Source organism: Pygocentrus nattereri, chromosome 21, assembly GCF_015220715.1.
Source record: "Pygocentrus nattereri isolate fPygNat1 chromosome 21, fPygNat1.pri, whole genome shotgun sequence".
Lineage (NCBI taxonomy): Eukaryota > Metazoa > Chordata > Actinopteri > Characiformes > Serrasalmidae > Pygocentrus > Pygocentrus nattereri.
The window spans coordinates 16,834,522-16,861,740 of NC_051231.1; the positions used below are offsets into that span (position 1 = coordinate 16,834,522).

At 38.2% G+C, this 27,219-nt stretch overlaps 2 protein-coding genes across 4 annotated transcripts in view; one reads left to right on the forward strand and one right to left on the reverse strand.

Annotated features, from left to right (window-relative positions):
• Positions 1 to 47: 47 nt before the first annotated feature.
• Positions 48 to 21,085, reverse strand: cfap92 (cilia and flagella associated protein 92 (putative)). Of its 3 annotated transcripts, none has more exons than XM_037532381.1 (17): positions 21,007 to 21,085; positions 19,979 to 20,225; positions 18,422 to 18,618; positions 15,992 to 16,205; positions 15,148 to 15,180; positions 13,815 to 13,949; positions 13,225 to 13,333; positions 10,112 to 10,254; positions 9,745 to 9,900; positions 6,549 to 6,733; positions 5,127 to 6,001; positions 4,691 to 4,885; positions 3,043 to 3,316; positions 2,796 to 2,960; positions 2,074 to 2,286; positions 833 to 986; positions 48 to 363 (listed from the first exon to the last, which is right to left on the reverse strand). In XM_037532381.1, the coding sequence occupies exons 2-17, from the start codon at positions 20,223 to 20,225 to the stop codon at positions 170 to 172; spliced, it is 3,489 nt and encodes a 1,162-aa protein (XP_037388278.1). In that variant the 5' UTR covers positions 21,007 to 21,085; the 3' UTR covers positions 48 to 169. The 3 variants fall into 3 exon arrangements, with proteins under 3 accessions (XP_037388278.1, XP_037388277.1, XP_037388276.1); XM_037532380.1 differs by lacking the exon at positions 21,007 to 21,085 and adding an exon at positions 20,489 to 20,595; XM_037532379.1 differs by lacking the exon at positions 21,007 to 21,085 and adding an exon at positions 20,489 to 20,595 and having other exon boundaries at positions 19,979 to 20,228.
• A 1,112-nt stretch (positions 21,086 to 22,197) lies between these two features.
• Positions 22,198 to 27,219, forward strand: part of efcc1 (EF-hand and coiled-coil domain containing 1) — a 55,531-nt gene continuing 50,509 nt past the window's right edge. The window contains exon 1 of the mRNA XM_017692836.2: positions 22,198 to 23,069. Within this exon, the coding sequence (XP_017548325.1) occupies positions 22,413 to 23,069 (657 nt within the window). The 5' untranslated portion in view covers positions 22,198 to 22,412. The remainder of the gene's footprint in view (positions 23,070 to 27,219) is intronic.

Genomic DNA, 27,219 nt, shown 5'->3' on the forward strand with positions numbered 1-27,219 from the left:
TCATGCAAACTGCATACATAAAATCACACTTGCCTCAAACAGCATCAAGCTGTTAAGTAATCTCAAACAGACTTATGTAGTTTCTGACACTGTATGGCACCCTTGGGTATAAAAATGGACACAATTTTTCTGCTTTTATTATTTTACATTTTTTAATTATACAGCACCATTATTCCACTATACAGCCATACAATAACACTTTCCTTAGCCAAGAATTATTATAACAATTTACCTTTAATGCCCTCCATGCTGTCTTCAGAGATAGTCCACTTACTGCAGAGTCTTTATCAGGTAAGATCTTCATGAGCCATTTGCTGTGCTGAGTATGTGCTGCCTGGAGCTGCTCCTGCTGCAGAGACTCTCCTAGAAGAATGTTCAGAAGTCAACATCTGATTTGTATCCTAAGGGTGCTTTCACACCTGCCATTTTTGGTCCAGACTTTCTGACTTTTCAGTTTAGTCCAAACCAAAACAGCAGGTGTGAAAGGTGCCTTGGGCCACAGTCCAGACCAAAGGACAAAAATTTGGTTTGACTAAACGAGGTGGTCTCAGTCCAGATCAAATTGAACCGTGTTTCTGGTCACAATGCAATATTTTTTTTGGATGGTGCAAACTTTTGGACCAATTAGCTGAAGTTGAGGCAGGCTATCGGCACCCATTAAACAACAGAAGAACTGGGCGACAAGTAAAAATTGTGGGCTTTCAGGTATGAAAACATCCTAAAACCACTTTAAAGAAATATTTTGGCAAACAGATGTAGCAGTAGTCCATACTTTTATCTAATGTGTAAATGTGATTTTCAGTGGGTCCCTGTTAATAGGTTGAGTGTTTACCTGCCAGGTGAATGGAGATTGGGGGCTCTGGGCTAAAAACAGCAGGTGGTTTGATATAAAGCTCAAAGTCTTTGTGGTGTTGGCTCCATGGCCACCAAGACCTGTTCAGGGCTGGACTCAGTTTGTTCCTGTGGAGAATATTCTCTCTCCAAGGCTGGAAGTGGAACACACATTTTCATTATAAAATGGGATATTAACACAATTCTGGGCTCAATACATACTAAGGCTTATTTTTAGTAACTACAGGGACTTTAATGCAAAGTGTCTGAGCTATTTGTTGGTTACAGCAGTGTGTAATAAAACTTTGGGCCTTCTGGTGGATCCTGGCCATTTAAGGGGTTAAAGTTTGGAGGGAAAAAAAGTCTACATTTGTATAATTACATGTACCGAAGTTTTAAAAAAATGCTTCTCTACTGCTTTTAGCAATTCTAGTATTTATTTTCAAATCACTTAATAAATCAATATGAGAGTAGCAGTCTGCATGACGCTAACTGGTGTATGTTACATGAGCTTGTATTATTTGTTAGCTATGTTAGCCTTGCAACTAGTGTAAAACTAGAGAAACAAGCTTCAAATACAAAACATGTTTTCACGGTTACATTTGGGGTAGAATTAAAATTTTCAATCAATTATTAGTTAAGCGGATTATATTATTTGCATTCAGATAAGTTCACTCTCATAGGCAAGAGAAATTAATATAGAAAGGAATAAAACCAGCAGCAACTGTTGGCTGGAGAATCACATACTCTCATACATCACTGATGAAGTTCTATGTGCCGCAACATTTTGGTTAACAAATAAAATGTGGAATCCTCAAGCGTTGTGGATTTTAGTCCTTTCTACACTTTTTGGTTTTACCAAATACCTTGTTGGACAGTGATTTTACACCAGACCACTCTTTCCAAAAGAAATTACTAGACAGGATAGGGTAAGTCATAGTCTCAAAGTCACATGTTATGTTCCTTAGGGGGACAGTAAATTACAGATGGGTGCATCATTTAAAGCTTATACTTCAGTAAAGCTTTTTCGCCTGCAGCTATCAATCAATCTGCATTAGGCATGTCACATTACTGGCCACTTAAGCTCAGAGGCTGTTTAAGGTGGACCTGGTAGGAAAACATTAAAACTCCATCTTCTTGCACAAGCTCTCAGGAATGCCCATAAAAATGCTGTGGAACACAGTGGGGATGAAATTTGACACTCGTGGGGTTAACACTGGACATGCCTGACCATGACGGCACCTTTCTGAGCTCCTCCACCCGTGCCTCATCTGGTCGTTTGGGGTGTCTATTGGACTCAATGCTGCTCTTGAAGCCGGGATAAATAAAGCCATCATATGTTCGCCAGGCAGCACGACTCTTGACTGCTGAGGCCTTCTGCTTAGACTCCATGTCGACAGGATCCACCGTGAAGGAATGATAATGCTGGTTGTAGGAGAACCTACAAGCTGGAACCTAGTAGAGGCATTCATTAAGTCATTTTCAGAACCAAACATAGTTCTGAACTATCTTTTGTAGTATTTCAAATTAAAATATAAGTAGAGGCCATTGCCTGTACAAGATCGCATGCATATATCCATTTAACTTAGATATTGTGGAAAATACTGTTACTAATACTAATATTTCTTCTCTGAAATGTTTGAGAGGCCAAAATTTTCCTTTTTCGAAATTTGATATTGATAAAGGTATTGTCAATGTCATTTGTCCGTCTCTAAAACATCTTCAGACGTCATCATGATAAAAATCATTTTAACCAATAATATGTATGTATATATATGTATGTACACAAATATATGTGGTTTCACCACATTTTTCAAGCATACCATTCACTCTCTAGAACATATAAGGAAACTACTGCAGCAAAAACAGCCAGTGTTTATATTTACAAGAAAAAACTGTTCAATTTAGGCCATTTAATGTGTTGGGGTCTCTCGTATTTTAATTTTTGATTCAGTCATACTGACCTTTGCCATCTCTTTACGCAGTAGCTCTTGGGCCAGAGCGGTGCAGTTCAATTTCTGAATGCTGTAGTTGTGGACAGACTGACCATCATCTACTTCAGCCACAAACACCTTTGGTTTGGGCTTTTGTAAACAACTGCTAGCTTTGTGGACTTCCTCAATGTTGGTCTGAAACAAATGGTAGCAAGATCCATTTCTATTGAATATTCTGTTATTGTGCATATTTCTTTTTCAAAGCAATCAATCACACCTGAACAAAGTTTTTTGTGTAAAGCCTTTGAGTCTGTTTCCACTCCAGGTAATCCTTATTGAAAGTGTCCAAAGGAGTGTGCGTCCTCCTCTGAGAGACATGTTGATGTGAATTGTGCTGCGTCGAATCTTTGGTGTCCACCAGTAAATTCTCCACTCCTCTCTTATGAACTATTCCAAACTCCTGCTTCAAGCTGAGAACCATCTTAGCTGAGGGGAACAGGTCATTCTGAACCACTTCTTCAAGCTTCTTTGCTTGGCATAAATGCTTTACTCTAAACCATGAAGAATAAAAATACAGCAGTAAATTCACCTTTAAATCTTGAAAAACATTTTTCCACATTGCAATTTTGATTTAAAGAAATACTATCATTCAGACTTTCCAACACTGGTGACGAAAATGACGATTATTAATATTAGTAGTGCACTGTTAAAGGAATTGTTGGACGAATTTTTTAACCAATTATCTGCCAATATTGATGTGATATTATTCCTGGTGTTGTTATTATTTTTGTAGTACATCCATGAGTAATATTATTTCAAGTTACTTCATAAATAAAGAGTGAAATACAAAGGTAAACACATTTAATTGCTTCACCCAAAAAGGGGGTTCTTCCAAGGGCTCTTCAGTAAAGTAATTGTATGATATGCAACCATGTCAACTGAAACAGCCTTCTGAGTGCTTAAATGGTTCTTCTCTCTGATGGAGAACCTCTTGTAAATGGTTCTTCATATCTGGTCCCCTTGTGGAGAATATTCAGCTTGCTTAACATAAATTGGGCCCAATCCCATTTCCTATTTTTACCCCTACCCCTTGTTTTCGAGTGTAACCCCTCAGCTCCTTACTGCTTAAATACATTTAAGGCATCATATGCCTTCAAACAGGAGGATTCCAATTATTTATTATCGCCCCCAAGAAGTCTTCGTTGATATGAAGCTGAACTTAGTTTTTAATCGCCAGCTTCATGATCGATTTCCCATTCCACCTTAAATGGTGCAACAAACTCACGTACCAGAACGTAACTGCTGCACCATTTAAGGTGGAATGGGAAATTTCGCTAGGTAGCGACCGAGACATCAGCGTATTACTAGCGCATAATATTTTTATGTGTGTTATGAAGGAAATGACCATAAAACACGATTACAATGGTTCTCTTACAATACAACGGCTTTTAAACTGAGAAAATATTTACATTTATGTGTCTCTTTGGTCACTTGTGCAGCCATCTTGCCAATGATTCGCATAGTATTCTGGGAATTTTCTCATAACACCCCGTTTGTAGTGTGGCTCTATAAAATCTCAGTTTGAAGGGCCATGAGGCCCTAAGACTACCCCTCCATTTCAACAACAATCAGGACACCCCTACCCCTAGACGTGAACGCGCAAAACAGAGGGGTAGGGCTAAGTGTTAGGGACGAGGGGCGAAATAGGATTGGGCCTCAGTCTGTGCCATGAGGTATTTATGTATTGTTAAGATTAGCTAAGCTTTTTCTGAATGATTCTCATTGACGTTTTAATACAGCATTTAATTCTGTTCTTTATGTTAAATGTGTAATCATATTTTCTGAAGGGCTTAGTATTTTAGAAGACATCATACTGGATCCTAAAATGTAAAGCTTTTTCCAGTGCATGGTCTCTGTAGCCATACCGTAACAGGCCCTGGAGGCAGGAGTATGGGAGCACATCTCTAATGTACACCAGTGGCTCCTTCAGGATGGTGTCCAGAGGATGGGAGAGATAAACCGGACTCAAACCTAGATCCAGAGAATCATAAAGCCTCTCCGAGAAGCTCAGGCCTGAGTTGTAAAGAACAGTGATCTGCTTCTCTACATCATCCTCCAGCCTATAAAATATCATATCTGTAAGTAAGACTGGGTCTGACTGTCACATTGCTACAGTCTTAGTAGTTCAACATCTAAAGCTCTCTGAAGAGAACACATAAACCTTAGCAGTTGCCAGTTCTTCACAATATTAAGTTTACACTAAAAGTTTAAAATGACAAAGTGAAAAAGGACAAGCATTTGCTGAGAAGCAACATAAAAATAAGCCAGGCATAAGCCTATATCCAAGTTCTGTTATCTTACTTTATAGGTAATGTTTCCCAGAGCTGTTTGATAGCTTGTCCTTTCAATCCCTCCAGAACAAAAAGGTGCAGAGATTTGTCCAGCACATGAAATCCTGTTAGAACATTCAGATTTTTGTTTGCTTTATCCTTGGCGCTCATTCTGCAACTGCACAGCACTTTTTGAGCAGTTTCTTCATTGTGAGACTCCAGTTGGAAAGCTGCCACATTGATCTGTAGAATCTCTGACCTCAGTTTGGTCAAGACAGAAACGTTATTACAATTAAAGATGTAAACAATACGCCCAAAGGGACAGTGTTCTTCACTTTGGTCAGGGTCAAGAGTTAGTGGCCTTGCCACCTCCACATGAACCTTGAGCTTAGAATTGGCTTCGATGTAGTGACCCATGGGCAGAGGGCTGTCTTGAAATTCATCCTGAATATCTGCTTTCTCAGGTAGCTTTGATTCCCAATTATTCTTATCAATGTCCATCCACTGCCCTCTATAGGAACATCTTATAGGTAAGCTGAAATTCAAACATCTGTGTCCTCTTAGAAGATCCGAAAGATTTAATTTGGCAATGCCGTACGGATCATGCAGTTTATTGTCATGGGTAGTGCGCCTAGTAGTGGCTGAAGCTGTACTGGCTAATTTGTTATCAGTGTCAAAAATGGCTGGACTTATGAATGGCTTTCCAGTTTTCCTGTCACGGTCATGCACCTCAATCTCTATCATTGGACCCCTGAGGGACTCCAGCAGTTCTCCAGTGCTCAGCAGGCCAGTCAGGATGACATAAACATCTCTGAAATAAATATCAGAACGGTGTTGGTGTCCTTTGGTTCTGTGCACTGGCATGTTGTGGAACTTATACTGGCAGTACACAGGCAGACATTTTTGCTGTAAATGTAACGAAAACCATTATCAGATTACTTTCATTATTATGCCATTTCAAACACTTGAATGCACAGTACATGGCATTATTATAATATGTCTAGACATAATTTAGGAGTGAGACTAAATGTACAAACAATTATTGAATAGTGAGTCCGTTATTGCATATACACTTCAAAATGCCTTTTTCTCAAATTAGATGTATTATTTCTCCCTTTGTGGCTCATTACAACAAGTAGGGATATTCTATTCCATTATAAGTGCAGATGCTAATCTTTTTGTCCACACCAAATTTGTGGTTGTACAGTCATATACAAAAGTATGAATTCATACTGAGTTTAACATACTGGAGAAAAAATAAAATGCCCTAAACTTTTGCACATGCTACAATTCATGTCAGGTTCACTTAAAAAATCAACAAAACATGTCATTTGACCAAGAGGACCCAAACCTTTGTCAACAACTGTAAGTAAGTAAGAGGTTTTTATATCATTTAAATTTGATGAAACCTTACTGATCCATGTCCATCTTTTGCCATGATTAAAAAGATTACCTGAAGCTCATTAAAAGGAACAGGAGATGAGGGCAAACAGGAAGCGGAGAGGACAGTGATGACCAGTGGGTTGAGCTCAGCCTTCAGCTGTTCAGACATAAGTGGTTGGTCCAGAGTGATGCTGCAGAAACCTTCACAGACACTTCCAGAATGGTTCAGAAAAGAGCCTGTTAGGGACAGGTCACCTGAAACATGGACATCGCAACTATTAAAGCCATTTGAGACCATTTTAGACCACATAATAAACCTATAACATACAGCTTAGAGTGTCTCTGCTTTTAAATATCACGTGTCATATAAAGCAAGACAAATTCATAAGCGCACTTTACAGCTTGGCTCTGAAAGTTCCGTGAACATTATCCCAGTGTATGTCATACTAACATGTCTGACTTATTACCAAAAGAGGTAAACAGAACAAAACGTTGCTGATAGGACAGATTGTGTGAACACTAAGGTAAAGGTTCTCAACCTTTTCCACCCCAAGGCCCACCTGAGTATAACTATAAAGCACGATGGGCCACAGAAAAACTAAAATCTCAATTTTTTTAAGCACAACTTTCTTTTCTTAAATGTTGACCCTGAAAACCTGAAAATGAGATCCTGAAAAAGACCAGATTGGCCATTGTGGTTGTCAGCAGGTTTGCAAAATTTGAAGGTATGTCAAAAAAATGTGAAACATGGTTGTAGTGTTGTCAAAATGAGAAAAAAATAAAAAGAATAGAAATGTACAAGGTAGATGTGATTTGGAGCTGCAGTCCATCACATTTTCTCCACTGGCTTTTCCTTAAGAGTAATTGTTTATAATAAGTGGTCACTTGTAATAAGTCCACACTCCATTCACTGGGCTTTTTGATTAGTATCATCACAATTAACAATAATGGTAAATCTTAGCAAATATCTGATTCTTTGTCATCGGTTTATCAGTTTGAAGTTAACCACTCAGGCCCGCGATCCATGAGTTGAAATGAAATGTTTTTTTTTCCTTTTTTTTTTTGAAGCATAAACTTTTATTTGCTTTTTGGATTATTTGCTATGATTCCTGCTAATTTCTTTTATATATATATATATATATATATATATATATATATTGCTGCAGGAGCAGCAATCACAATAAAAATAAGATGGTAACATTGATAACATATTCCAGTCCTTGCTGTAGATTTTGTTGTTTTCTCCCAAGTTAACAAACCAAAAACGAAAATACAAGGGAACAAACCAAAAACCCCACACAATCCCCATTTTGCATTTACAAGAATCTGCTTGTGCCAAACGCATTTCTTTATTATTTTATGACTCGTCTATAGTTTTTAACAGTAGCTTGTGTTGAGTGTCTGTAAAGAGTCCATCATTAAAATATTCGCTATGCTGACTGTGAGTGCCAGTGTGCCTCAGAATCAAAAGCATCAAAAAAGAATCAAAGCCAGCTCTGTTGATGAATTTCCTCATTTGATCACAGAGTGAGTTTCTAACAGCAGAGAACTGAACAGGGTTTGGTTTGAAGTGGACTGAGACCCACAGGTTTGTGCTGGACTGGTTCAGCTGTTTGCTGCAGACCTGAATATGGGTGCAGTGTTCACACATGTCAAAATAGTGCAAACTTGTCTAGTTGTCTGCATCACACACCCATGGCTGTGTTGTCTCAGACTAATGACGTTTATTTGCACTACTGCAACATTTTCATTTCTATATCTCTATCAAAATTTATATAGGTTATACTGTGAAAACATTTAAGTTTTAGATTTTTAATTATTAAGTTCATCATTTTTCTACTTATGTTTTCATGACTTACAGGACTGTGGACCACTAGAGGGTGCTTCACAGCCCACAGGTTGAGAAACCCTGCGCTAAGGGTACCAAAACTAAACTGCTACAATGTATCATTTTTTGTGTTGGTCTGGACCAAAATAACTGAGCTACAGGTATAAACGCAGCCTTGCTTTACAATAAATACATAGACAAATTACTACTACTATTACTACCACTACTACTACCACTACTATTACTAATTATATTATATTATATTATATTATATTATATTATATTATATTATATTATATTATATTATATTATATTATATAGCAGCCTCCATCCTGCTCCACCCTGCAGTGAAAGTAGCTTTGTGTGATTCGTCTGGCTCCACTTTATGAGAACAAGACTGAAATATGTCCCAAAAACGAAAGCTTTCATCAGAGACTCCTGCTGTGGCCCAGAGTGGTGCACATCAAAAGTGTGCACAGACATACACACACGTTCTAGCAGGCTCAGTCTGCTCAAGCTAGGCCTGTGGGGCCAGAACAGCAGCCCCCAGTACACTCACACACCCTCAGACTGCACATAAACATTCCCCTCACTGACAGGAAACACATGGGAGAGCACAGCAGTGTATTGAGCTGACTGGTCCGTTGAGTGTTAAAGGTGTAGCTGCTAAAGGTCAAACATGGCCTATCTTGGTTAGGAAATAATGAGTGAACATACACTGTACATTACTGTGCAAAACTCAGAGACTACCTGGTATTTAATTTCCAGTCAAAAAAGCCATTAAGTACAAGTTCTTAATTTTTCAGGAGACTTGAAAACCCACTTGCATATGGAAGAGGAAATAAGTTTAAAAAATGATTAAAACATATAGAAGAGCAAATGGAATTTCCAACAACCGTGCAAGATGCTGTTCTCAGAACAATGGATGGGCTATCCCAGAGTCCAGACCTTAACATTATTTAATGTTTTTGGGATTAAGTGAATCATGAGAAGCAAAAAATGCAACCAACATCTAAGAAAACTACCCTGCAGATTTCTTTGAAATAATGAAAGCAAGCAAAATTGAAAAATGAATTACTTGTACTTAAAGGATATTTTGACTGGATATTAAATAACTGAGAAGGTAGTCCCTGATCTTTGCAGAGTATTGTATGTCCATATGTATCTTTCAGACAAATTCCTTTCAAAATCAAGAGTACTAATAGGAAATCAGTCCCCCATTTGCTGCAGTAACAGTAAAGAAACAATTCTTCATTACTCCAACTCATCCCAAATGTGTTTTCTGCTTTTCCATTGAGCATACACAGTGCGTCAGCAGTGGGTCCTGAATTTGCTAATGAGAAGGGCTATTGACACATTTTCGGGCATAGTGTAGGTTAGTGGCCAAACCCTGCACCTCACACTCATTTAATCTAGAAAGCAGCTGGAGTATGAGTACCTGCAAGCAGATACATGGTGCTGAGCTCCACCGAAGCAACACTGTCTTTGCACATCTGTTCTGTTTCTTCTGTGTTCTCCTGAGTGGATTTATGAGCAGCGTTCTTCTTACACATCACCAAGCTATTGTCTTTCACAGAGCTAGGCACTGTAAGATCTGAGTAAGAGAAAGAAACAGAGAACACAGACAACTTCAGGATAGTTTTAAACCCCCATAAACTGCAGGTTTATTCTTTAGCTATTATTCCACATTAAAAGTATTTAGTTGTAAATAGTTCAGCAACTAATACATAAGTTATATAGGATTAAATCTTTACTGATTAACCATAAAATTCTTGAATTAATTATTTATTAAGAGATATACATACGGATGGTTGTGGTGTCCTTCTGGCTTACAGTGCAGTGATCTAATGACTCTTTGTTTGCACACTTGAACTCCGCCAAGTCCTTGTCTTGATACCAAATGGTTCTCTTAAGGCGCTTAGGTTTAGCTGCTACATCCAGCTTTTCTCTGTATTGGACAAACATAGAACAATTTGGTATGTTTCTTTCAACTGATTTTGTGAATACAGATCAAGTGCTTGGTGGTCTGGTTCTAAAAGGATGCAAAAGCATGCAGTGCAGTGTTTTAATTATTGCACTTGTAGTTGAGCGAAACAAACTACCTAACTCCTGCAGAGCAGTGTGGTAGCTTATAGAGAATTTTAAGGTATGTACGATGGCTCTGGTAGTGTAGGAAGACTGCCTACAAAGCACAAACGCATCAACCAAATGCCCCAAACGTTAGTGCAGTTACTGCATACACTGTGTATTGCATTACAATTATCATCTCCTACGGTGGCACTTACCAACACTGCTCTTAGAGGCCCACTGTTCTGCACATTTTTTTCTCGTGCACAACCTAAACCTACTAATGAGCTCATTAACAACCACTTATTGAGCTGAAGTGGGTATGGTAAAGGAGTAAAAGCTTTAAAATACACAGGGGCCCTGGGCCTCCAAGACCAGGGTTAGGGAACACTGGTGTATGGTTAGTACTGGAAGTCTGTTTATGTTGGGTCTTTGCTTCCTCAGATTTGAGTTATCATCTAAACTTGCGTCAGCAAAGCTTTTTTTATTAGAATCAAACTTCTGTGGTAAGCAGAGCTGGCAGCACAATAGCTAAGCTAATGTTACTCTTCTGGTTATCAGTGCCATTGGGCAGTCGTTGGCTGGAGGTTAGGGAACTGGCCCTGTGACCGGAAGGTCCCCAGCGCCGACAGTCCACGACTGAGGTGTCCAATTTCTCCCTGGGCGCTGTGGATAGGGCTGCCCACTGCTCTGGGCAAGTGTGCTCACTGCCCCCTAGTGTGTGTGTGTGTGTGTGCGCTCACTAGTGTGTGTATGTGGTGTTTCACTTCACGGATGTGTTAAATGCGGAGGTGAAATGAAACTTTGATGTTTATTGGATGTAAAATCTAATCAGATCTAATCAGCGAAAAGCTACATTGTTGGCCCTGAGTACAGTTAGCTACCCACTGAGGCCAATTTTAAGCTTTCCGTGTCAAATTGAGACTGCGTGAAAAAGCTGCTGGAACAATTACCCTCCATGCAAAAAAACATTCAGCCCTGCAGTAGAAAAGAGGCCCTAGATATCAAGTAGGCATTGCATCATCAATAAAAATCAATGAGTGTGTGCACCCATACTTATTTCTAATACATAACATATTTTCCCTGTAATTCTGTTATCAGACCTACTAAAACACCGTTTGCTCACTACATGTGAAATGTGCCTCTATGTCGAGCTGCTAGTGAGTAATGAGAATTGAAATGGGTGGGGTGAAAATCCCTGTCAAGATAAAACAGACCGCACATCTGCACCTTTTTTCATTTCAAAACAATGTGACAGAATGAAAGATACTGCAGGTTAACACAATAAATTGCCTGCTCACAAATCCAGTTCACTTCTAGTTTGGTTAAGCATACACATTTCCATCATACAAATATACGTCAACGTTATTAAAGATAAATGCATAGCTCTACTGAGAAAACTGAGGAAAGGTATTTTACATTTCATCACGAATTAATCTTATTTATCATAAAACCCAGGGAACGTATATCCGTGTTTTCTTTCTGAGTAGGCTAATCTTGCTCTTGTAGGATACAATATATATGTACAATATACGTACTGTGAACAGGGTTAGGTAAGTATTTTGAAAAGGTAGTGATGGCTGAATACCAAATACACTGCCCTTAATGTATTCAGTAACATATTCTGACACAATACGTTTAAAAAGTAACAGATTAGAATACATCCCGGTAAAGCACACGCTGAGATCTTTTTTTTTTTTACTTCCTTAACTTTAGTATTGCTGGACTGTTTAGTTAAGGTGGAACGGGAAATTTCTTCTCTCATTATCTATTTATATATCTATTATCATTATAGGCTTCTTCTCTCATAATCTACCAACTCGGAGAAACTCTGTGAGAAAATTTAGACGAACTAAAGCTTGCTAACGTTGCTAGCCACCATACCTGAACTAGCAAGAATGTCCATTCATCCGTTCACTCAGCCAACGAGCCCTGCTTGCATTAACTGATAAACACTACCAGTAAAGTTAATCAGTGCTGTACCTTTTTTAAAACCGGACAATGTTTTAGTGAACCTCGGCCACTGCACCTGTACGTTTTTTGAAAATGTCTTCTTTTTATTGAAAGCAAACCATAATACACAACATGAGGTCGCTGTCCACGCTGTTGTGTTTAGTTTGGCTTCAGTGACGTAGCAGAGTGGCCGCCCTAGACTGAGGGCTTTTTAATCATGCACGGATATCACAATATTAGGACCACGCCCAGACAGATCTCAGATAGTTCTCACAAGATTTTTAAGTCATGTTTTGTTATATTCTGTCTGTTGTTGTTTTTTTTTCCAGACTGGATGTTTCACATGATACTCAATTTTAGTATCATAACACATTTTTTTCTTAATAATAACAAAAAATTATTATTTATCATTTATATTGTTATTTGTTAAAAATAATAAAAATATGTAAAAAAATAATTTATGCTGTGTTCCGTTATAGTAAGTCATTATGATATACTAAGTCATGAGATAGTTGTAATTAATTATGAGACAAGATGTCATTATTATGACACAACTCATAATTACTAGATTGTATGTCAATTATGAGATAGAATCTCATTATTATGACATAAGTCATATTTATGAGATTTTAAGTTATATTTGTAACATGCTATGTTGCAATTTTCTGATAATGAGTCAAAATTATGGGCAACTGTCTATTATGACTTACTGAATGACTTCCATACACTTGAGCTTTGTAATCACATGCTAAAAAAAGTCCACTGACTAGTTCAGGTTAACTGGAAAATTGCTCTGAGGTTATTGGGGGCTGGATTAGAAACATTTCCATTACGTTATAACTTTGATGGGTCAGTGTAGGCTGTTTTCTATGTGCATAAATGAAGTAGCATGTTAAACCTTTGGCTGGAAAGTTGCTCTTTTTCTTGTCTCTTTGATCCACCAACATTCAGAGTCACAGATGAGGGAGCTTTCTCTTTAGCTTCCACTGTCAAGAGCTTGGGATCAACTGTAGAAGTTTACAAAAGAGAATCAGGGTCAGCTATACAGTTTCATGTGATTTATTTATTTAGTTATTGCTTACTTTTAGCCACTGTTTTATACTGGCCACTTCATTAGAAACCCTACCTTTGTAGCACCTTTCAGGTGTACAGTAGAGACTTTATCAGTGGTCAGTTTGTGACCACAGAGTTATTGACTGGGTTCTTTTCACTGCAATACCAGAGTTGGTGCTGTGCTGAAAATGGCCCACCTCCTAAATAATATCTTGTCAGCAATGGCTCTGTGGTCAGAAACTGACCAATCGTGAATGGGGTAGAAGGCAGCTGACATATTGTGCAGCAGATTGTGGGCTACAGTCTGTAATTGTACACCACTATTGTGCACCCATGAAGTAGGCTTCATTAAACAGACAGAGAGTGGAAATAGAAGGTAGGGATTGTGGATAGTGAGAGTAGAAAAGAGACTTTTCTTTTATACTGTATTGATACCTGTGGCACAAATGAGCTCTGAAGGCTTGTAGTCCATTGAAATGTTTTCTCTCTGGAATTTCACTGATGTTCTGGTTCTTGGATTTTCTTTGTCATAAGCAACTCTCAGCTTACACACCAGGCTTTTAATGCCACCTTGAGAAACATTTGGTGAAATGTTATTCAAGCATCTTCTAGACATTTGTGTAAATGAATGGTTTTAATTACAGATTAACTTAAGGCAGGGGTCGGCAATATGTTAATCCGGAGCTGCATGCAGCTCTTTTACTGCCCTGTTGCCACTCTACAGCAGAATTAGATTTTAGATAAAAATAAAATAATCCTCCTTTGTTGTAAAATAATACGATTTTAACAGCAAATGGTCTTAAATTCTGGAGTTGATACACATACTATAGCAACGCAGACAACAATCTCACATAACTAGTAGTTAACACAAAGGCAAATAGAAAGATTAAGGACAAACTTTAATAATTTGGAGACAAAACACTAAAAAGTGACTAAAAGTCAGCTTCTCATTTGGCAGCTTCTTGTTTGAATGTTGCCGTTCCACCTTTACTGGCATGACAATTACATTCTGGCACCTCAGGCACTATTTAAGGTGAATGGGGAAAAATGAAACAAGAAGCTGGCAAATGAAAAGTTGACTTCAGCCTTCAGCCAAAAAGTCAAAAAAACATTGAGGGCTCCTGAGTGGCACAACTGTCTAAGCATTGGCCCTAGCATCAGGAGATTGCGAGTTCAATCCCTGTTGATGCTAAGCCATATCTTGCCTGGAGTCCTAGAGAGCACAATTGGCCTCACTCTCAGATGGGTAGGATGGCCGCTTCACAGGTCATGGAGAAAGTCTGTGTTAGCCTTCGCCCTCCTAGCATTGATAGTATGGTGTAATTGGGGGAGTCCTAACTAGTGGGTGAAAAAAAGGTAAAATAAAATAAATATTAAAAAAGTGAAATGTAGAGAGATGTTTTACAAGGAACTATTCTACTTTTGCAGAAGTGTTTCCTGCTGGAGATGTGAGAAAAGCAGATATAAATTACCTGACCTAAAGCTTTAAAGCTTAAACTCTGGGCTTTAGTTTATATTTTATTTTTAGCCTATACTAGAACATTATTGCATACTAAGACATATTGGTAAAAAAAATAGACATAAAATGTTGTGGCTCCCAAGGTGGTTTGACTTTTGTTAAAAGGACAAAATGACTCTTATTAACATGCGTGTTGCCAACCCCTGACTTAAGGGATCAAGTATCCTGCTGAATCAGTTGTCAGTTTAATGGTTTCCTGACATGTGGAATTAAATGTTCTCTGGCTGTTTACATTTGAGGAATCATTACCAAATCTTTCAGCATCAGGGTCCAAGGCAGCATCTGCCAACAAAAAGTTCATATAGGGAGATCAATGCCAATTTCCTGCAGAGTTGAATGCAACAACTGGCTGAAGATGACTATCCACTGATATACAAATGCCACTGAAGACTCTACACAAGTTTCTATGATTAGTTTTTATTTTAAAAACCACCATTTTAAAACCGCCTTCAAGTCCTCAGGAATGTGGGAAAAAAGTCATTTTTGCCACTTATTCTGGATGTGCAGAACAAACTTGATAAATTTACCTACTGACAGATAGGAACAGCACAACCTTTATTACCCCCCACCCTCATCTTGCACTCCTATAGCTTTGCCATAGACTGTCTGCAGAAACAACACTCCACATCACTTCACCATGAATAGACAGTGCTAAACCATTGTAGACTGAATAGGCGGTCATATGTAGAGATGTTTTATTTATATTATATAAATATTGTGACACCCAAAATTAATTCTAAACTGGCTATTGCAGCTTAGTTTTTCTACATGGACTGTAATTTAAATACAATTTAATTTTACATAATGCGAGCCCTCATATTCCACACATACAGTGACAATCCTAAAGTTTGCAGCTGAGCTACAGGGCACTACAGACACATTTAACCTGCAACATGAACACTGCAACGTTTTGTTTTTCTCCCACACATTAGCATGTGGAGTGGTGCAGCATTAACTATTAACCAGCTGTTTATTAACATTTACATATAACATTTAAAACTCACCCAGGAAATCCTGTTTAAAATAGCTGACAGGGTATATAATCATTCTTGGACGTCTAAATGTGTGTTCATATTTGTAGTTGTAAGCAAACCTGTTTGGTCTTGGTCCTCCGTGCTCCTGTCCAATCTAAAGGCTTTAGGCCGGTCGTACTTTGCTTTGGTGGACACTCTGTCCTTGGTGTCCCACACCAAGAAGGTGATTTTATGTGACAACATTTTAACAAGCAGCTCTCGGCTCACATTCAGCTTCATAGACTGAGACCATCCCAGCCAAAGCTGATCTCCTTCCAGCCACGGCTTCAACACCTGCACAAGCCAGGGGAACACAGTACTATTTTAATAATGGCATAAGACTATAGCAAGTTATTTTAGCTAACTAACTGCAGTTTCACACTTACATATGCTATTTGTCAAATGTTTGGTGACACTGGTTTCTTTGAGCTTCCAAAGCAATATCTGATGTTCACTTTTACCTTTTTTTAACCCCTTAAAATCCCAGACTTATTATTTAGTAACTACAGAAACTTCAATGTAAACTAGCTGACCTATTCTAGGTTATAGGACTCTATAATAAAACTTTAGGCCTGCCAGTGGGCCCTTGCCATTTCAGGGGTTAAGTAAGAAAAATAGTAAAGATTTTATTATCATAATTTTCTATTACAAGGAAATTACGAATAATAAGAAACGCTAAGTGTACATAGCTGCTGTTACCTCGCCTATTTATTTTACTTATTTCTTTATCTTTATCACACTGAACTCACAATTCCATGTGTTATCCACTACTCTATCTGACAACTATAAACAGTGAGTTATAACTGTCTTTAAACAAGGGGTTCCAATTTCATTTTACAATAACAAAAATACTTGATTTAGCAAGTTATTTGCCCCATGTTAGCCCTTTGTAGAGAATGACTACATTACAGAATCTTGTGTTTTCTGTGCTTTATTGGCAGAGTTTCTAGTGAGGTAATGACTTGCATGACACAGTTAAAAAGATGAAATCTCCACAGGTGGGCGACTCAATGAAAAAAGTACAATTTGAGTCTTGATCCCTTGTTTTAGAGACAGAAATCTCCTTATTAATGCTTTTCAAGTCTCAAATATTACTAAAAGTTTCCACATTAACACTTCATACATAAATTTAACATTAAAATCCATCAAACAAAATAGATTTTTGCAACATTCATATGCAATTAACCACTGAAAAACTGATGTTAGAAGGTCTAAGCTTGATTACAGGGGCATGGCAGCCTGTTTAGCCTGAAACATTCTAACCCATTACCAGAGTGACTCAGGTCATGGTAACGCACCAAAAGGGGCACCCAAAAATTAAATTTGTGCAACCTGAGCCAACCCTTCAGCTCTGTTCCTGTTTAAGGCTCATCTGAGCCTTGCTGAAACAGTTCTTGAACAGCGGTGAAAACACAATCATTATATATGACAACAAAGAGGGAAAACGGCTGAAACCCCTCTATCTGTGCATGTGCTTGGGGATAAACTGTGTCATGGTATTAGGACTTTTGGCAGTTGTTTCATAAATATCTTTGATGAAGCTTACAAATTATCAACAGTACAAATATAGAATTTTAAAGAATATTATATAAAATTATATACCTGCCAGTGTTGATAATTAAGGTCAAATAACTGTTGTATGTAAGTCTCTTCAGTGCTGCATTGTAGAAAGTAATCTACCAATAAGCTCAACAGAGCAGTAAGACTATTAACTGTTATTCTAGACCTGTTTATCTTTCTGGGTCACTGATATTACACCTCATGCAAAATTCAGCGGTGTTGAGTGCCATAACATAGCATGCTGCAGTGGCTTTAGTTAATGTAAGGTGCCTGCCATGCATTTATTCAGAAAGTGAAATGCTAATATCTGTTGTTCTTGTTAATTATTTATTTTGCATGGACTTAGTTTAGATTTAAAGTCAGTTTAAAAGCATTTTGTTCAAAAGTAACTGTTCTCTAGATCAGCCCTGGCCAAAGCTTGTCCTGCTGGTTGGCTCTTAAGGACATTTAAATGTACTCCTCAGAAAGCTACCTTAACATACCCCATCACTCAAAGAAAGAACAAACATTGTTATATAAAATTATATAACTTACTGAATTTGTGTTAAGCTAGTCTAATCCTGTAACAATAGCTATGAATTTACAATGAGCATAGGTCATCATCAACAACAACAACAACAACAACAACAACAATAATAATAATAATAATAAGAAGAAGAAGAAGAATATTTATTTATATTGTGCTTTTCATACAAGCAAAAGCTCAAAGTGCTTCACAGACAGGTAATAAAGCTTAGTAATATTAATTTAAATTCATATATGCCCAGTAAGAAGAAGTTTCTCTGCATCACTCTGAAATAGATAAGGCTGAACTTTAGCAATATTTCTCAAATAAAAAAGCTACTTGTCTAACATGACATCCAGGTTTTGAATTTCAGGTTTGGTATATGAAGCCAAATGTTGAGAAAGTTAATGTAACCTCAACTCAAGAAGCAAGTCCACTTGATTACCTTTGTCTCATTCTCCATGTAGACCTTTGCAGCCAGGCCAAACATCACCAGATCTACCTTGACTGGTTCACTGGTACCAGGCAATAGACTGTACTCAATGTGGTAATAGCTCTGAGGTTTGCGTGCCCCACTGGACAAAACATTCTTCGTTTTCTTCTTTCCTTTCTCTACAGTGGTAACTGCATCATCTTTGTCTCCTGGAATGAAGAAAATTACATCATCAGATTAGCCAGCTTCCAGACACTGCAAAGATAATTCATGATAATGAGTAAACTACTAGATCAAGTGCTGAAAGATATGCAGAAATCTTTCACTTAAGTAAAAGTACAAATTCTCATGCAAAATGCAAATTCAGCAATTATATGTACATATATGTCCAAAACTATCCAGACCCCTCCAAGCAATTATTGAATTCAGCTACTTTAAGGTGCAGCTGTTGCTGAAACAGCCAATCAGTTATACAAAAACAGCCTGCAAAAGAATAAAGCATTGCCAATCGAATGGAGCAGCACATGAGCCTAAGGTCATCATTTCATGTGCACTGGCACAGCACAGGTTCCCAACCCTTGAGAACCTCCTGCCCTGTACATTTCCTGCTGTAACTAACACAGACAGACACACACACACACACACACACGCTTCTATTCAGGAAAGGACTGCTAATGAGCTGATTATTTGAATCAGGTGCGCTGGGAGCAGGGAAACACAAAAATGTGCAGAGCAGGGAGTATTCCAGGACCAAGAACCATTGGGCTAGTGGGGTACAAAGGGTATTTGGCTGTGGAGCAGTGGTACTGGAGTGATGGCATTCCATTCAATACCTTTGGAATGAGTTGAAGTGACATTTGTGATCCAGAATTAATCACCTAACATCAAGACCTGATCTATATATACATATGTACAAAACCAATATCTCCAAAATTTACAGGAGAAGGAAAAAATAAACTTTTTTGGAATAGGGGTTGTATGTTTAGACTGTGTATTAATATATATCAAGTTCTGAGTTATATTTTTCCATCAAGTGGTAAAAAGTCCCACTTTTTCAACATCTGATATGTGTTCTATATTCTTTTGTGAATAAGATATGGGTCTGTGAGATTTCCAAGTCATTGCATTCTGCTTTTATTTATATTTATTTACATTTTACACAATGTCACAACTTTTTTGGGATTGGGCTTGTACTTCAGCCTTTCAGCATCAAAAGTATGTTACCGAGAGGTTTCTCTAGCAGTGAAATACATTTTTAATACAAAAAGTTTAAGAAATGACCACAGTAAGTAGGCTCTAAAATAAGAATATACAAAAAGTAAGAAAAGTATTCAAGCTCAGCATTTTAATAATTAACATAGCATAGGACAAAAACAGGGATTATACCTATTTCATATAATATATTCCAGTCGGCATGAACTGGGGGTGAGGGGTATGAATGATATATATATTTGTAACAGTAACAATGTTTGTATACTACTAGAAAGTGACAAAAACATTTTTTTTTCAATTCAATCATATTGGTCATTTAATTGTGATTAGTGCAAATTTTGCTGCAATGAAAGTTACCTGTTGGCAGAGCCAGGGCAATGCTGACAGTGCAAGTGACGGTGTAGCTGCAGTGACCCGTAGATGGGCAGGAATCTGGCCCTATGTGCCCATCAATGACCCCTTCTTCACTTTCAGAGCTGCGGCAGGTGCTGACACCAGTATCATCCCGATCATCCTCTGTGAGCTGGCATCTGAGGAGGATGCACTCTTCATCATCCTCAGTTCTCACCAGCTCTGATGAGGTGGCAGAGGCAGGCGGCTCCATCTGCTTCCATAAGACAAATAATACTTTTGGCAAGCAAATAATATGGCAAGTAAATAAATAGGAAAAAAGCAATGAGTGAATGATATTGAAAGCAAAGTATAATAACTGTTAGAAACACCTGTAGACATCTACACAAAGCAAAATGTCACATTGAGTAAGATTTTGTCCCTTATGAGAAAATTCCAGACCAGCAGCTAAAGGAAGGCCAGCCGCACACTGAGCAGAAATAACAGAATAAAGAAGCAAAAGCTTAACTTGTTTACCTCACAGAAACTGATTGTAGTGCTCTACCTTCCAGCCATTGTTTAAAACCCTAACCCTTCTTTGAGCTTCTCTGATCTCGCTGGAAGGACGCAGAGCTCCTTTGTGAGCTGACCTTCTTTCCAGCCAGCGCGTCTTCGCGTTGTCTAGGCAACCGGGCTCGAGCATGACACCGTATCAACGGTCCACCAAAGAGCTTAAAAGTTGCGTTGCCGTCATTTGTTTGACGACAAAGCGAAAGATTACGAACACTTCTACTCGCTTTTTCCTTACATCTGTCTGATTCACACAATTTCTTGAAAAGGACATTGATATGTGTGTTGGGGTGAAACACGCCGCCCTAATTTTAGTGAAACTTCCTTGGCCGCGTTCCAATAAGCTCTAGTGCGGACGTTGTACCGCGCTTAGCTAATGAGCAGCGATTGGATTTCTCACCATCAACGCCTCAAGTTCACTAGAATTCCATTCATGCACATGGAAAGAAACAGTAAAAAAAATGAGGGACATTACATTAACATACCGCAGCAGTGATACTATCCCTCTGCTTGCTTAGCAGAGGTCAAACGAGTGTGGACATGTCCAGACTACAGCGCCACGGCTAGTCACCTCTGTTACCTCCACATTATGAACTTCTGAGGGCGAATGTCCATGAAATGTGACGTCACAAATACGTTCTACCAGTTGTTTTATTGCCACACACACAAAAATAGCTTGCAGCATTTTTGTTGGTGCTATAACTGAAATCACATGAGTTATTAAGAAAACTGAGTAGAATGTTTGAATGAATTGAATTGTATCTCGGAGTTATAAGCAAATGTTTATATATATTTTTAAAAATATTTTTAACTTCATTAATTTTTCCTTACCAATACTTAATCCTTCCTAACCCACGCTTTGTGATACATTTCTCTATTATCTTTCACCTGAATTAAATAAATACGAAAGATAAGCTGTTTCTTTTAAAGTTTCTTAATATCCTCTTTTCTGAAAAAGTAAAAATGTTATTAATGCTGGTAAAAATGTGTTGCTAACTATATTGCAAATTCTCTCTGGTGCAACTTTTCAGCACCAGAGCACTTTTTTTCAGCACTTTTTAAACTAATATTAATTTAACACAGTAATGGCATTTTTACAATCAATTTTAATCAATCAGAACTACGTTTAATAATCAGAGCTACACTTTTATTTTCATTACATTTTTATTGTTCAGTAGTCACAGATTAATTCAAAGATGAAATAATTAGCATTTCAACGAATCAATTTTTAATTTCTACATCTGAAACCGTGAAACTTGACCTACCAGCATCAATGTCCAAAATTGGAGCATTTCTATTGGATCATTTGTCAGGAATCTTTACGTTTTACCCAAAGTGTAAAGATCAGTTGCCAAGTTCAAATTGTGTAGAAAAATAAACATCAACAAAAACTGAGCTTCCTTTTTATTACAGGGAATGCAAAACACTGAATGCCTATAAGATTTGATTTGACTTCTTTTTACATTTGGTCCATGTCAAGCTTCTTCTCTTTCTTTCAAATAGATTTTTATCAATGAGTATGGATTAAAAGCATAAATGACTTTCCATACATTTGTGTGCAGGACATGCACACAAGCGAATGGTTAACTCCCTGCTTTTCAAAAGTTTTTTTCTTTTGCACCAGTTAAGAGTTTCAGCAACGCCCCCACATGCAGCAGTGCTGTAAAGTAAACTTCCTCAGGAGCAGGACAGAGCAGAGCAGAGCAGAGAAGAGGAGACCACAGCAGAGCAGAGGAGAACGGAGAACAGAGGGACAGCTAACATGATCCGAGCAATAGAGTGTATGAATGTGTGCATATGTGTGTTGGCTGCATCTGCCGAACCCATTAATACGTTTGAACCGCTATAAAGGGTCTTCCTATGAAGGGGTGGGGATAAATAAGGCTAAAGGATGGAAATCTCAGATGCATGTGATCCATACAGGCGTCCAGCGCGCAGGACACAATGGATAGTGAGCACGCTGGCTTACCACTATGGACTGGATCGTGGAGTGGAGAATGAGATCATTGTGCTAGCTACGGGCTTAGACCAGTATCTGCAGGAGATTTTCCACCATTTGGACTGCCAGGGAGATGGTAAGATCCCAGCTGAGGATTTTAGGATTCTGTGCGAGGTATTGGGTCTTGAAGCCGAGGCTGAGCCAGAAGAATGCTCCGGTATCCTGGAGTCTCTGCCCGTGGAGTTCACCTTCCGTCAGTTTCATGCTAAACTCTGCGGCTACTTTAGCACCAAGGCTGGGCGATGCTACGAGGATGGACGGCTGTTGGTTGGAGGGGACAGCGAGCACATCGAAACTCAGATACGCCTCAGGAGTCCCCTCAGGCGGCGCGGGAAGCTGCTTACCGCCGCGGGTTCCGCAGCGAGTCCTGGAGATTCGTCGTGCAAGGCTGGCTCATGCACACGGGAGTGCTACGAGGAGATAGTAGCTCTGGAGGAGGCGGAGGACAGGATGGCCAAACTGGAGGAGGAGAATGCCAGTTTGAGGGAACTAGTGGAGGACATGAGGGCTGCGTTACAAAGCAGCGATGCCAGGGCACTAGCATTGCAGGTAAGGTGCCAGTTTTGGTAGCCAAAGGTGATGCATTGAATTGACCTGATCCGTCATTTACAAATGAATACATTTAGTAGATCAACACGATTATTGCTTGAATGCAAGAAAATGCACCGATCAACAGATCAACAAATTAAAAGCACCTCTTTGTATCTACACTCAATGTCCATTTTATCAGCTCCAGTTACACCTTGTAGACTTCAGTGCATCTGTTTATCTCTATGCTTTGTTAGCCCCCTTTTACCCTGTTCTTCAACGGTCAGGACCCCCACAGTGCAGGTTTTATTTGGGTGGTGGATCATTCTCAGCACTGCAGTGACACTCATGTGGTGGTGGTGTGTTTTAGTGTGTTGTGCTGTTACAAGTGGATCAGACACTCAGAGATTTTAAACAATGTATCCACTCACTGCTATTAGACACACCTTCCTTATCTGTTACTGCACAGTTTGTGATTATCAGAGGACACAGGGCGCCATTGGCTGTACGTTCTTGGTTGATGGACTATTCTCAGTCCAGCAGAGACACTGAGGTGTTTAAAAACTCCAGCAGAATTGCTGTGCTTGATCCACTCATACCAGCACAACCACCCAAATAAAACCCGCTCTGTGTGGGTCCTGGCCACTATAGAACAGATTTAAAGAGGGCTAAGAGTATGCAGAGAAACAGGGTGTCTGTAATTGTAGATCTATAACGTACACCTATATGGTAAGTGGAGGACATGGGTTTAATGTTATGGCTGATGGATGAAATGTGTCAATGTGTTTTATTGGTTTGGAAATTATGTGCAACTTTTGCATCAATCCTCTTTGAAAAAGAGCTAGACACACTACACACTGTAGACTTAAATTTGTTGACTTTACTTTAAAATCTAACAAACCTTGAAGAATTTAAATAAAGTTCCTTCACAGGATCAAGCTTCGGAGGTCAGACTTGAGTCAGACTCGAGTTGACTCAACTTGAGGACACACAACTCAAATTTCTTAGTTGAGTTAAATGTTCTCTTAATGCTTTTAGTGCTGCATCTCAGTTATGTAAATAAAATCAACTTGTTTTTTATACTCAACTTCCTCACCAGCCAAGACTCTCTCCATCACACCATCCTGCGAGACGTTGAGTACACACTCATGGATGGCTATGGCATCGCTGGGGCTGAAACGTACAACCTCCTGTTGGGTAGACAGCTCAGTCCACTGCACTACTCAGGAACACATGAAGCAACTCAGATTTTGTGTCTACAAATGTTTAATACACTGGAGAAAATATTTGTTGTTTTGACTTTGAAGCGTGACGTCATCTCATGTGGTGCAGCTGTGTAATAATTCATCCCAACATCAGGAGGTTGTAAGTTTGAATCCCAGCAATACCACAGTGGTCCATTATCCGGAAATCCAAGAGGAGAATATGCCAGATGGGACTGTGTGATAGAAGGAGCGCCAGCTAGTGGGGAAACTGAGTAAATAAAACACATTTAGTTCAGTTTATCTAACTGAGATGCAGATTTAGAAACAGTAGCTTGGAGAATTTTTGACTCAACTAAGACCTTTGAGTTGTGTGAACTCTGGTGTCATCATTGACTCAACTCAAGAAAAGCCATGTAATCAGTTACTAAATCATTTTAAGTTGAACTAACCTCTCATTTTTTACAGTGTACTTTCTGATTTTCAGTGGTCCACACTTCTGCAGTAAGTGAGGTTAAGTTTAACTGAAACAGCCCAATAATGGTTTCCATTGAGCTGGGCCTTCTTTATTTTTTCAAGTTTTGTGTACTAGTTTTGTATATTTACCTGTGTAAATGGATTGTTTCATATGGTAACAAATACATGGCTCAGTTAAGACTAGAAGCACCCATTTCTGAGGGCTCTAATAGCTTAATGCACATTTGCCATTCAATTAGCATCCAGATTGAACTACTGGACTGGTAGAACTGAACACACTTCACATTTAATTTGAGAGTATGACATAAACAGAGAAGTATATTCACAATTTTGAAGAATTAGAGTTCATTAACAGAAACCTACAAAACTGCTGGGAATTTTTTTTGGGCAAAAGACTCTTCAGTCTGTAGATCTTAATGGAATTTACCTAAGTAACTGAGGATTAAACAATAAATAGTAAATATAAGTATCATAAACCAAAAAAAAGTTTCTGTAAGAATTGTGTAATAAATTAGGACAGAAATACAGTTTTACAGATTACTATAAGAACATATTACAGAAATGCTGTAGGAATGCTAGATTATTAAAGAAGTATTTCACAGAACTATGAAAATCTTATCATTTCTTATAAAATGTTCTGTACATTTTTTTGTACATGTTCCATGCAGGCCACCTGAGATAATGGTTTAAAACTTTTCTTATTGGTAGTAAAAGGGGTTTCTTTATAAAAACACTACATAGCATTTACATAGATACTAGGAGTGGCCAATATAGCAAAAATATTATATCACAATACGTAAAGACGTTTTCACGATATGCATCATGGTATTCCATTTTTCTGAAAGTGAACATTTTTCTGAAAGGGAACATACAAAAAGAACCTATAGTGCTGCACATAATAAATGTGCTGCACTAAATCCAACAAAACGGGCCTAAATGTGCTCACCTTTTATTGAAACATGTAGTTGGTCATTGCTTTTAAAATGCTGACAGTTTCCATGATATGCTCAGAAAAACATGTCATAATAATTTATCCTGGTAATGATGAAATATTGTCATATTACCCACCCTTAACAGATACAAATACATAATAATACAGTAATAAGTATTTAGTTTTCACTAAAGTTCTTGCCATGTACGCTATGAGCTAGTTAGAATAACAGGATTGGTCCTCCTTGATGCAGCTCAAGCCACTGCATGAATTCAATTCTGCATGAAGTACACCAAGATGTAACTTAATAAAGTATTGATTTGCCAAACTAGTAGTTAACTGACACATTAATACGTTACAATTGATTTTGAAAGAAAATGTACTTGCAATTTATCTAGAGATAAATTGCTTTAAATGTAACTTTCTCATTTAACCTAAAACATGCGCATGGTGTACTTCATCAGTAAAATTTTTTTATTATAGTCAAGCTGTTTAAATTCATTGCGAGCTCCACCAACCGCAGCAATGTCTACTATGGTGAGGAAATACCTGCTCATGTTGTGCACCAGTTGGTTTTTTTCATGATGTGATGTGATCCAGATGGGTCATCTGAGATTGATCAGCCTCTGGTTTCTGGTGTGGATGATATTGCTTGTTGTGTTTTAGAAGTTAGCTTATTCGTGTGCCATACAGTATATGTTCAAAAGTATCCAGACCTTCCATCTGATTATTGAATTCAACTGCTTTAATGCGCACCCATTGCTGCCACAGTCATTCAGTGGCACGCACACAGCATCAGATAAATGTCCTATTGATACCCTTGATTTCAAAAGAAACATTGATCGAGTGTGTTTTGATACTTTTGGACAGTAGTTGCAGTTTTTCTGCAACTTATATGCTGGGTTGAGGTTTTATGTGATACTTTAAGGAAATTTTATTTATTCCAGTTTCAGCTGGGCTGGTTCTTGCTTGTATTCTGTCTTAATTAACAAAAGGAAAGACAGGGTAATTAAATTCTAATAGTAATTTTGGTGAAGAATTGAATAAAGATGAATAAATGGGTAACACTTTATTTGAAGGCTACCTACATAAGGGCTTTATGACGCATTCATAAGCACAGAATAATGTGTTTATGAAGCACTACTTGAACATTTATTAAGTGCTTATGTCGGTTCTCGCAACCTGACATAAGATGTTTTATGAAATAAATGACATTGTACTGACATAATATGTATAAACGTTGAACATATTTACAGCACTAAACATATTTAAACCCTGTACATAATTGCATCAATCACCTTATCTATGCCATGGAGCGAAGAGGGGGTGGTTTCCAGGCATATTTAACCTGATATCAGTACAATGTCGTCTTAAGAATGCTGACATAAATAGTTATGTATAGTGTTTTAAATATGCGAGAACTGACATAAGCACTTAATAAATGTTCAAGTAGTGCTTCATAAACACATTATTCAGTGCTTATGAATGCGTCATAAAGCCCTTATGTAGGTAGCCTTCAAATAAAGTGTTATCAATAAATGTAATACCACTATGACAAGTG

Bases quoted from the DNA above. Each gene is read 5' to 3' on its own strand.
- cfap92 (XM_037532381.1), bottom strand. From the start codon at position 20,225: ATGGAGCCGCCTGCCTCTGCCACCTCATCAGAGCTGGTGAGAACTGAG. The intron at 6,734-9,744 runs GTACTCATACTC...TCCATGTTTCAG, and splicing joins CACCATGTATCTGCTTGCAG to GTGACCTGTCCCTAACAGGC. The intron at 4,886-5,126 runs GTAAGATAACAG...GATATTTTATAG, and splicing joins TGGGAAACATTACCTATAAA to GCTGGAGGATGATGTAGAGA.